We start from the raw sequence: 12,151 nt of genomic DNA, 5'->3' as shown, positions 1-12,151 counted from the left end.
GCAGGTTCTTGAGTCCTGCCTTGCTGGCAGGCAAAGGAGTCAGCATGCATACCTTAATGGAGATCAGTCCAACAATGAGAGGGAGGAAAACCATCTCCTCTCCGTCCCAGCTTTGCTTGCCATTCACTTCTATTTTGCCTTTCAGTTTCCATCGCTGGCGACCGTAACGCATGAAAATCTGAAAAAGAAAAATCCTCTTATTTTCTTGAGAAATCTGCTCTCATGATGCACAAATATCAGAAGCAGAACTGGGGAAAGGATCTGAGAAAGGCTGGAAGAGTTAGTGGTGGAGGTGCTGCCCTTCTGCTTCTCCTCGAGTCAGAAGGAAAAACCTATTGGAGGATCTCTCTCTCTCTCAGCTCTCCTAATTGCTCCTTTTGGTAGTGTACCCCTCACCCAAGCTTTTACCTTCATGTAACTGGATGACTCATAACAAAGCTTCAAGGCATTTAATTCCATTTACAGGGAAAGTGGTAGGGCAAGGGAGATTTGGGAGGGCAGGATGAAAGCACCCCTGGTCTTTCCTAACATTTGCACCTTGCTGGATCTGCTGCCTGCCCAGGCAGGTGAGCTTTTGGCCATTCCCCATCAGAGACCTCCCCAGCTGCGAGGTTTTGGCTGTCTGATGATGGAAATGAATGACATCCATAGTGCAGTAACCTAGTTTGAAGCATCAAGAGCAGGAAGACCACTTTGGGCTGGCTGGAAGACACCTGCACCAACTAACTTCCCACAGAGGAAGCAGGAATGAGAGCAGCAGGAGTCATTCGTCACAGGGAATGAGAGTGGGAACAAATGAATCTATGATCGAGGCAGCTGGGAAGTACTGGCTGGGGGGATCCACTATCAATCCACTGTAAATTTCTTGCAGGGTTAGTTCTGTTCTGGTAGAGCTGGAGGCTTTTATTTTAATCCATCTCTAATTAGCATGCTCCTGATGTTCTCTTCTGAAATATTGCCATGACCAGAGATCCTGATGCAGCCTCACAGCAGGTAACATCTGGGTCTCGAGCAATGGTTATTCAGTGTCTTTCTGCTGCTTTGCTCTAAGATGAAGTAGAGCCTATGCATTCAGCAAAGGGTGCTTGCAAGGATGTGTCTCATTTGCCCTACGTGCATGGGATGGGGCATATGCTTTTTTCCAGGAGAATTAGAAACTTTTGTCACAAATAAGATTTTTAAAAGCTGAAAAAAAAAAGCTCATCGTTCTTTGAATAGCCATCACCCAGTTCTCTGAATGTAAAATCCAGGTCTTCTGACAGATGCCCTGACAAAAGCAGACATACAGAGAACTGCAAGGTTTTTCAGAGCACCTATGGGAAAAATAACAGCTGTTTATTGAGGTGCTGATGTGAAAAGGTTTTACCCATTGTGATGTAAAAAGCAGCAAAGATCTGCCTTCCTTTTGATTCTTTTGCTATTAAATAAACAAAAAACCCACGCAGACATACCTCGTATTGATCTCCTGGGCAGAGCCGAGCGAAGCCAGCCAGACCTGAGAAGGAAAGACACAGAGGGGCTGTGGGAGGGCCTGGGCTGCCAAATGCAGCTGAGCCCAGGAGTGGGGTGCAGTGGGGTGCCCAGGGCCACTATTGCCACACTTGGACAGAAGAGAGCAACAGCCTCCTGCAGCCCCCCCAGCTGCTGCTTATATCCCCCCTCTTACTGCTGCCTGTGCACCCTCCAAACAAAGACAGCCCCCCATCTTAATTTTCTATTTTCTTCTTTATTTTCTATTTTCTTCTTTATTTTATATAAAATTCATTGGGCTGTGGTTTCTGGCTCATGGAAGATTTATACCTTCCACCTTTTTTCCCTACAAGAGCCTAAAGTTTCCTTTTATACAATAATTATAGAGAAAGGAGAAGCAGCTTCCTGACGTCACCTGGCTTCAGACACTCAGCTGAGAGCCCTTCCCATGGCGGGGTGTAGGCGAGCTGCTGATCGCCGTGTTGTGCTGCTCAACGCCAACCCGACCGAGCTCCACACTTCCACACAGATCCCTTTTTAGTGCATCGCTACAGAGACACAGCAAGCAACGGGGGCTCCTGCTCGGCCTTTTCATAACATTATCATTCCCATGAGAGCTGAGTGTCTTCCAATAGTAAGTGCATCACAAAACATGACTGACATCTGTAATAGCAGATTAATGCCATTTTCCCCGGAGCGGGAAAAGTAGCACAGCAAAGCACTTGTGATACATGTTTGGCTTTGGGGTTTTTTAAGGTAGGACATAATGCTATTTTTATATCAGCACTGTGCATATGAAATGAAAGTTTCCTGAGGCACCATGCTGAAATCCAAGGGGAATTACCACTCCTCTCCTGGCCTGCTGACCTGCTTTTCTTTCGGATTCAGCTGGTTGTTTTTCCCACAGAGGGAGCCTCTCCTTTCTCACAGATCCCTTCAGTATGTAGCCATTGCACTTGTTTTGGTATAAAAACTTACCCAGCTTTGCTTGTGTGAGCCTAAATCTATGCCTCTAGTGTTGCAGTGCCCAAAGAAACCATCTTGAGGCCACACACAAAGCCTGTGGCAGAGAAAGGAATGCCACAACAGAACATACAGGGGGTGTGTTAAAATCAAGGCAAGTACGAGGAACCCTAGTGCTGGCTATATTTGCAGGGATGAATTAGTCCTGCTAGCTGTACTGCAGGAGCAACTCAATCCTGCATGCAGTCATGGACTGTCCTTGTGATCTGCTTATCTGCCTCTTCCATTTCTTTGACCAGAAAAGAGTTTTCTTTGCTCATCTTAGTGTTTGGCAGAACAGAGAGGCCCTTGCACAGAACTCATATTACCAATTCCTTTCTAATTTATTTACTGTTTATAAATAATTTAAGATTACTAGCACTCCACCACTGCTCCTCTCTCCCCAGGCATGCTTTTATAAGTGAATTTGATCTCTGCTGGGACACATCACCAAAAGCATCGGAGGAAAATAAAGGGTCCTTTCTTTGCCCAGTCCATGGGGGGTGGGAGGGTGAGGAAACTCCAGCTTAAAACCCAATATGGATGTTTAGGTCTATGAGCTGTGACTGGCCCAACCAGGCTGGTGAAGTCTTTTCAGCATAATGAAGAGGGGGCTTAGGGCTGACTTGACAACAGGGCGTAACTACTTTCACAGGAAACAAGTTTTTGGTGACTGAATGGCTTTTGGGGACTAAAATAATGGCAGGAACCAATGGCTCTATCATACAGTTTCAAACACCATGCTTTTGTAAAAGCAGACGGGACAGGAGATTGCTCCTGAGGGGTCAGCATGTGGCTGTGGTAAGCAGGCAGGGCCACCTGGGGCTCATGCAGCACGTTTACCTCTGCTGGTGTGCAGGGTGCTGGACTCCTGGACCATGGTTGCTGGTGGTGGGCTCCATGTCACAAAACCTCTGGTGTGTCAGGCCAGCATATTGCTCTCCCTTGAGTGAAACATCTGGCCTTTTCACCTCCTGCTGTCCTGGCACTTCAAACAGCCATAAGGGCACTTTTCTGTACATCATAACAGGACACACAGATTCCATACAGGAATTTCCACACCGGGTTTCCCTGGTAAACTTCAACAACTGATTAATCCTGACCAGTTATCTAAGCCTGCTGGCACATTTATTATCTTGATTTTGAAAAATGATTAGGCTTTTTTTTTCTTTAAACACCAGTCATAAAAGCACTGTGCAACTCCCCTGCTTCCTGACAGCATTGTGTAGGTTGGCTTGCTTTCAGTGTAAGTGACAGAGGGCACAAAATAAAAATAACTTTCAGTGGAATGGCTAGGAACAGATAAGCTTTGGGGAGAGGAATGCTTTGATTTTAAATTAGATCCTAAAGTTAGCTGGATATGCTGCAGTATAACTTAAGGGGGAAACTTGCTGTGTGATCTGCAAGCTTTTGTGCTAGAGCTGTTGCAAGCCTCGGCAATAGCAATAGCTGTATTGTCCTATTGGATTCCTTTTCCTAGGGAAAACTATCTAGATAGAAATCTCAGATGCCCTAATTAGAGAATACTTAATACAGCGTTTCTCTTTGCTGTTTTCTAATTTGGGCTTCTTTATGTGATGCACACTGTGTTCAGAAGCAGCTGCTGTTTGTGCTTTGTGCTCTGCTTCCACACGTGAGTGCAGTACCTTCTCCCTTCTCCAGAGTCCTTGAGCTCTGCTGGAATATTTGGCATACAAAAGAGAAGGGGCCAGACCTCTCCAGCCCAGCCATTTGTGACACTGTGACACCTTCTGCAACATGTCCTGCTGTCAGGAACTGTGCACTGCATTTACAGCAAGTAAAGAAATGCTCCAAGGTAGCTGGCAAATCCCTTTATACACTCTGTGATGCTGTTTCATTCAGCATGTCCACGCTGTGGTTCTGTTGTGGGTTTCTGCACAGAAATATCTGGCTCAGCCTCGTGCGTTCATCTAAAACCTGAGGGATGGAGCTAGGAGAACTCCAACAGCTGCTGCAATTGTTTTCTCCAATATGAGAGCACAGAGTAGCTATTTTAATTTAATCTAAAATTAATCTTAATCTTACGCAATGCAATCATAGGAAACAACTGTGACAAGGCAGGCAAAATCAAAACCCTGTATGAGATTTGTGAGCTCTCTAAACTTCACGAGCAATACCGTGGATGTTTTAAATGGCAAGATTTCAAGTGAAGAATTAAGAGTTCATGAATATTTAGATGCTGATTTTGTTTTACAGAACTATTTTTATGTCAGTGACTGAAGATCCAAAAAATCCCTCCCTCCCAATCCCTTCTTTAAGACATTGAGTCTTAAAGGGATAACAGCATTAGCAATATCAGATGATCCACTGAGGCTTCAGGTAAAACTGGTTCCATTGTATTTAAACCCATAAATTCCCCTGTCATAAAGACAAGGAATAAAATGGAAAGGTGAATGCCATCACGGAGTTATCTAGGAAAACTATCCCCAGCTTTTTGCTGTTTTCACATTTGGTCAAAAATAGTATTAGTCACAATGAGCAAAGTAAAGGACTTAGAAATAGCTGATGTCAAATTGAGAAGGTATTTTGAATTTCAAGTTCAGCTGCATGGAAATTCACATAATTTCCCAGTCTTCTCAAAGAATTACAGAAATAGAGGCAAAAATTACAGCAGCCTTCAAAATTGAATTGCTTTGGCTGTTGGGAGGAGTCCTTGTGGGAGGTAATTAGTCTAGAAAACAAAAAGCAGAATCTCAGAAAGTCTGTAAGCATTGGTGTTCCCATTTCTGTGATCCTTTGCAGCGGGCAGGGGTGTAAGCTGGGGGTTTGAAGGCTCAGCAGTGAGTGTGAGGGGCTGGGAAACCCCACCTCTCATAAATACATGTCCCACAGAACATCTGGATTCCCTCACCAATGTGTGCAGCAACTGCTACTGTTTTGGAGAAAGAAGGGAAAGGTGAAAAGGCAATTACCTTTCATCTTGATGCAAAACTCCCCCAATAGGTTTTCCAGCTCTGCTTCTATGGTACACATGTTCTGTGTTGGAAAAGGAAACAGTGAGGTCAGACAAACCCTCTTTGGGCTTTTTTTTTTTTTTTTTTTTTTTTTTAAGGTCTGTTTGTAAGGATAGATTCTGTTAGGCAAATGAAAGATGATTTGCAATAAAGTCAGTCTCAGAGCCATCCTTCTTGTTTAGCTAGGTCTGACCCTAAAAATGGCAGCTATGCCTGCTTTTGCTGACATTGCAACCCTGTGCTCCTCTGCTGCTGTGTGCTAATCCTCCTGCTGGCAAAAGGGAAGCTGTGGTCCTTGGAGTGTAACCTGGTCACTGTTCTGGTCCTCTCCAGCCAAGATGTGTGCCAGCAGCAGCAGCTCTATGGCAAAGTGGCTCCCACCATGATTTACTCTTTCAAGAAACATGGACTACATTAAGAAAAGAAGACTGTGGGAGATGGGTATCAGACCCTCTCCAGTTCTTCCTTCAGGTTTTGGAAGGTTGGCACAGTTTGTGTGCCAGGATGTTTGCAGCACTGTAGACGGTTATCCATCATCTACTGCCTGTTTAACAAAGTAGATTTTGATCAGAGCAAATACAACAGGTAGGATGCAGCAAATGTCCGTATACACATGGTTTCCAGTCAACCTGCCATCCCTAAATCCACAGGCAGGAAGGAGGTAGTTGGAGTTTAAGTAGGTTTGGGGCAGATTTATGCTTTTGCTCTTGTGCTGCAGTTCCTGGGTATAACCCTGCTCTCAGAGAGTCTAAACTGTTATTTCAAGGAACTCTTTGAAGCCATGTAACCTGTCTTTGTAAATCACCAGGTATTCACCTGAAGAACAACAAATACTAATTCTTCTTTGCTGAGTTTGCTTTTATTTCTTCTGTCTGGATGAAACTCTCCCTGAAAATAGTGGCAAAGTTCCCATGGCTTTCAAACAGCATGAGAGTGAAAAGAATGAGCTGATGAGGATGTACCTCTGTGTACTCCTTGTAGCTCCTGTTGATTTCAGTCAAACTCTCTCGAGCTGCTTTGCTGGCAGGAGACATTGCAAAAGCTTGCTTCATTTTGCTGGCACCATCACAGAGGCGTCTTTGGATACAATAGGCTTCGTAAAGCTCATCCACCTAGAGGGAACAAGGAAAGTGTACTGAAAAAAACCCCAGAAAACCCAGCAAAATAAAACCAACACAATGAAGTAATTTGCATCGAAAGAAAATTCAGCCAAGCCATTATATCCAATGGAGGGGCTGAGGAAATGAAGCTGTGACACTGTTGCAGTCTACGAGAAACACAAAAGTAACTTCCACTGTAAAAATCTCAATAGAGCAACAGTAGATGCCAGCAATTCACCTGCTTGCCTTGCATGCCTCTAAGCATTGCTGCTCCTGTTCTACCCATCATAACAGTGAGGCAGGAATGCGGCCAGCTTCTCAAACATCTCACTTTGGAAGAGCTCTTTAAAAGGCAACTGCAATGCCCACACTGCCAAATGCAACTGGAAGTGGTAAGTGGCACATTTAACAGGGTCAGCGGTGGCTTTGGTTCCCTAATGCCAGCCATGGATCAAGGCTGTTGCAATATTTGACTAATAGGTAGTACTGGAAGCTGGGAGTGACATTTTGAATTCTTATCATCCATCCTCCAGAAACTGGGAGTAATACTTGGAATCAGCACAAGTAAAGGGCTTACAAACAGCTGATGTCAAATTTAAAAAGTATTATGAACTTCAACCCCCCCAGGCATTTAAATAATTCCCTAGTCATCTTCTCACACTCCTTTGACACAACTTAGGCACCCAACATTTTGTAAGTGCTCGCAAAACATAGTCACACACTGTTTGAAGTCTCACCTGGATCTAGCTTCAGAGGACAATGGATTTACACATCTCATGCTTTGGCTTCCCTTTTCCCTCTAATCCCTGCACTGAACATATATATTTACTCCATCTGAGTTGTTCATTAAGAGTCTGCAGTAGTATAGGCTGATATATATATATATATATGTACACGTGTGTGTGTGTAGATAGATATATACACACACCAGCTATATATAGTGGTTTATATTTTTATAAACTAAATGTGCCAGATACAGAAGATGTGGGTTTTCTAACCTGACTATCAGGGTAAGGAGAACGACAGGAATGGAAGAAGCTGTCTCTTCTTTCTGCTTCTAATGTCCCTGCTAAAACAGGATGATATTTGGGTTTTACCTAGAATAACTTTTTCCATTGTTATCGCTGAAATCAAGAGATCACCCTGTGTCCCATGGTGCTCCTGCTCAGTAATGGATTTTCATGGCAGAATTTCTTTCTATGAAAGCATCCAGCACCTTGGCTTCATCAGTCTATGACTTTGTGTTGCTGAGTTAGAGATGAGCCTGATGCGACAATCCAGGCATGTTTCAAATCCCATTTTCCAAGCCTGCTTAACCTCTAACGAAAAGTGCTATTGCTAATTTGTTAGGAATGGGACTTGTCTTCCTGATGGCTTCAAAGCCTTAGATCCATTTTTACAAGGCTATCTTGGATACCGGGTGGCTGAAGCCTCTGACTTGAGGGCACCCTACCCAAAACAGGGAATGTTTGCAAAGTGAAAGAGTTCAGCAAAAGGTAGTGAAGACACGGTAACATTTTGCCATTTTGAAGTTACAAAAAAGCTTTCTGCACTCATACTCACTTTTGTTTCTCTTGCAAGCCAGCAAGCTAAAAACAGCTACTATAAATAGCTGTCACTTGGTATTTACTTCTGACATCAGAGTGGAACCTTGGTCTGGGATTGATATCCTGCTCTTGCCCATGTGAATGTGACTAGGACATGCTCATCTGCTCCCCAAGTATGTGGGATCTGCTGTCGTGCACCTCGTTTTCCTTGCTTTGCTTCCTTTACAGAGCAGAGGCAGGCAGCAGGCATCTCTGTGGGCCTAATTAAGCACTGCTGAAAAAGAGCTTCTCTATCCTTGGTAACACAGATATTTCTCCACCTGCCCAAGCCTGTAGGCTCTAACGCCACACAATCAGCTCCTTTTGTCTCTGTTGCCGTGGGTTACGGAGAGTGAACTCATGTACTCTGCAATCCTGAGTAACACTGACCAGCATTACCACTTGCGTTTGGTGCTTTTCACTCTTATTATAAACCCAGAAACCATCAGCTCTGAGCAGGCTGAAGTGGGAAGGATTTGAATGGAAACGTTCTTCAAGTACTAATTTTTGCCATTCATGTTGCCAGCAAGAGAGTAGGTGGCTTGGGGAACAAAATCTCAGTCTATCACCTTATGATTTATATTTTTATTTTTGGCTCCAAGAGTAAGAGAAGACTGAAATTAAAAGGTTTGGATAGGTTGTCATAATTAGAGGACTTGAAGCTGCGCAAATGCTTTTCAAATTACTCTCAAAAGACGTTTCATCTGTCAAAAAAAAATTCATTCCTTTGTCAGGCTCAAAAAAGCAACTAATCACTAGCAGATATGTTTATAAGTAAGAGAATACATGCCATGGATTTTGTCCAGCTCTAAAATGTATTAGTATAAATCACAAGTACCTCCAGTGAATATTCTCACCAATGTATTCAAGTGGATGTGGGCCCCAAACCATGCAGCAAAAGCATTAACAGTGAAATCCAGGAATAAATCCAAACTAGCTGCTGTGTGTGCTAGAGATAACTGCTGAATTAAATTGCTTTCAGATGCAACTCTCTTTCTACCTAAAGTCTGACAATATGCATGCTGTGAGATAGATATTCCCCAGCAAGTTTCCAACCCTGTGTTCCCTCTGTACCTAAAAGCATGTGGGAGTGTCTTGGGGCACGGCTGGACCTTGGGGTCTTTGTGGAAACCCTTTCTCTGGCTCCAACCACCAGCCTATCACGGAAAAAAGTAGCAAATCTGGGAGTGGCCTCCCCAGCACAAAGGGGTAGCACAAAGCCAGGGGTTTGTTTCCTCAATAATATAGGACCAGATGCAGAAGAAAGACGATAGGAGAGCACATTACCTTGCTAATGTGGAACTCCAGCCTTCTCATGTATCTCTCAACCGCTTTGATTTGCTGAAAGCAAGCAAAAGGCAGAGGGTGAGGCACCTTTAAATAAATCGGTAGGACACTGCCACACTAGCTCTGCTAGTCCCCATGGATCAGAAATACTCCTCCTTAAAACACACAGGATTTCCTTGACCATGAATCTGGAATCAGTTGTCCCACCCTACTACTGTTAAGCTACTGCTCACAATGGAGCTCCTTCACTTCTACACCTAATATATATTTTTAAATAAAAATGAGTTTTTATTTGATAGGTTTTTCCAATTATTATTAAAATTAAAGAAAGCAGAACTTTTTTTAGGTGAAAAAACCCAGTATTTTCAGTACTTTGAAATCCTGTATTAATATTGATCAGGTTTTGCATTTCAAGATCCATTCTCTTCCTTAGCAAGCTGGTTTTGAGGATAAACCCAAGCTTGGCATTTTGACTGAAAAAAAAATGTCAGACTTGTTCAGGAAGTGTTTTGGAAAACTTTTCTTTCACCCAAGTTTTCCTTCAGGGAAAATATATTTTCAATTTTTCCTTCTTCAGAACTGGCAGGAGCAGGAATGAGCTGGGGCTTGAGCTGGATCCCAGCCCAGCCCCCCGTGTTCCCCTGTCAGCCTCCATCTGACTGGAGCTGGCTGAGAGAAGTTGTACAAGGGAATGGATTTAATGGCTGTCAGCTGACAGAAAAAGGAAGTCTCTCCTCCATTTTCTTCCTTCCTTCCCTGGCAGGGGTCTGTCTCTCTGCCTGTGCCCATCCCAGAGCCAGTTTGACCTAGCAGACCTCAGAACAAGGGTTGATGGGGTACATCTGATACCAGATTAGTGATCACACTGTGTTTGACTCTGCATTAGTGGGCAATACCAGAGCCCCTGGGAAGAGGAGGGGAGTGGGACTTCTTCCTTTGAAAATGCAGGTGTTGGCATGGCTAGGAGATCCCTCTGAGCAAGGTTTCCATGTACACTGTACAGATATTAATACCTCCTTGCAAAATGAGTGTTAAAGAGCGCAACGTACCTTATCTAAATCGTACAGGACTCCCTGCAACAGAAAACAGGAAACTGATTAATTTTGCAACACAACAGCACCATAAGAAAGAAGTGTTTGACAATCAACAGAACTCACAAACAAGACCATGGCTAGAAGGGAAGAAGAGCATGAGAGCAAATTCCCTGTATCCCACTCCCATCCCCTGGCTGCTCCAGCACCTCAAGAAGGCCACGGTGCATCAACATGATGAAAAAGCGTGGCACGTACCAGTCGTGAGTTCCTTTTCATGTCTTTTAACTGAGTAGTCAGCTTATCCAGCTCTGTCTGGTGAACTTCCAGATACTCACTGCAAACACAAACCAGAGAACGATGCATGAGCCCTGCAGCACATACTGAGCTGGCTGATGACCATCCTAAAAGAGAATCTGCCTGACAAATGGCTGTCCTCACTGGATGTGTTTACAGACAAAAACTCATTTACATTGATCTGTCCTAAAAGCAGCTCCCTGCTGCCTTTTTGGGAATAAATAGGAGCCCACTTATTTAACTGTGTATAAGAGCTCGGTGTTCTCTTTACACTGAACAACCAGTTCCAAGTAAGCTAATCTGCTGCTTAGTTTATGGGCTGGTGCCTTCCAGTCGCTGCCCCTGTAGCTGGCTGATAAAAGCCCTGTTATCATCTGGGATGTTATCTGAAAGGCAATACAAGCCTTTGATAGGACTCTAGGATCAGAGGGAAAAAAATCTGATGTTGAGATCCCAGGCTTTTGGAGCTTTTCTCAAATGTGAATGGAAATGGGATTCTGCCTCTTGTATTCCTGTGTTCCATACAAATATTTTAGATCCTAAGTGTCACAATCCAGACTTCAAGAGGTGTATGTTTGTTTCTTATGAGGAAGGATCCCTGTTCTTGTTTCCCTAGGCTCTAAAATGTCACAGAAAGCTTCAATCAACAAGCAGGATAAAAGCTCTTACTCCAGGCCACTCTTCAGGGCTCGGTAGACCTCTTCCATTCTTTTAGGCTGAGGTTCTTTGGGCGTGGTGCTGTTCTTATGGCCCAAATTATGCATTTTCTTCACCTTTGCTTGGGGCTTCTTGAGCGCAGAGGAATTTTCAATAAAGGAGTTACACCTGCAAAATGAACATCAAAGAGGAAGAAATCCCTATAAATCATAGAAATCTCAAAGGAGTGTAGCTTGAAGAAATCTTCTGATATTATCTCTGCTAGCCAAAATGAATCTGCTTCTGTGCCTGGCAGTTAAAGGACTGCATTTCTTTACAGGTTAAGAATCTGAACAGCCTGGGATAAGTGCTTCCCAAGACACAAATGCTTGTCTGGTAATGCAAGGCCGAGTCTGAGGCTCATCACACATTTCTCTGTCTTATACCATGCCTGTCCTAACTCACATTAGAGAGCCCATGAGAGGGCTGAGCTATATCCAGGTGCTAAAAAGAAAGGGGAGCCCAGATAATTTCAGATGTAAAGCCTGCAGCTCCTAAGGAAGATTGGGATTTGGTTAAGAGTGCTTCTGGAGGACAGTATCGCACCACTGGTCTTGAGTATGGAGTGTATCTTGAGTGTGGAGTGTATGGCAAAGTGAGGGCTGTTGTCCTGCATACAGGTGCCTCTCTGGTGACTTTCTGGGGGGTAGGTCAGCATCTAACCACCATCACTGACTTGGGCTGACAACGGGAGGCAACCCTTTGCC

General features: G+C 43.9%; 1 protein-coding gene across 7 annotated transcripts in view; it reads right to left on the bottom strand.

The window, feature by feature from the left end:
• The window catches only part of RIPOR2 (RHO family interacting cell polarization regulator 2), a 68,905-nt gene that overhangs the window by 21,444 nt on the left and 35,310 nt on the right, over positions 1-12,151 (bottom strand). For all 7 annotated transcript variants that reach the window (XM_019282562.3, XM_039570340.1, XM_019282561.3 and 4 more), the window contains exons 3-10: positions 11,418-11,573; positions 10,710-10,788; positions 10,470-10,493; positions 9,421-9,474; positions 6,410-6,559; positions 5,406-5,469; positions 1,452-1,495; positions 53-178 (exon numbers count right to left, since the gene is read on the bottom strand). In XM_019282562.3, coding sequence (XP_019138107.1) covers positions 53-178; positions 1,452-1,495; positions 5,406-5,469; positions 6,410-6,559; positions 9,421-9,474; positions 10,470-10,493; positions 10,710-10,788; positions 11,418-11,573 — 697 coding nt within the window. The remainder of the gene's footprint in view (positions 1-52; positions 179-1,451; positions 1,496-5,405; positions 5,470-6,409; positions 6,560-9,420; positions 9,475-10,469; positions 10,494-10,709; positions 10,789-11,417; positions 11,574-12,151) is intronic.

Source organism: Corvus cornix, chromosome 2 (genome assembly GCF_000738735.6).
Source record: "Corvus cornix cornix isolate S_Up_H32 chromosome 2, ASM73873v5, whole genome shotgun sequence".
In the NCBI taxonomy this organism is placed as follows: Eukaryota; Metazoa; Chordata; class Aves; order Passeriformes; family Corvidae; genus Corvus; species Corvus cornix.
This window is presented reverse-complemented; position numbering and strand designations above follow the sequence as displayed.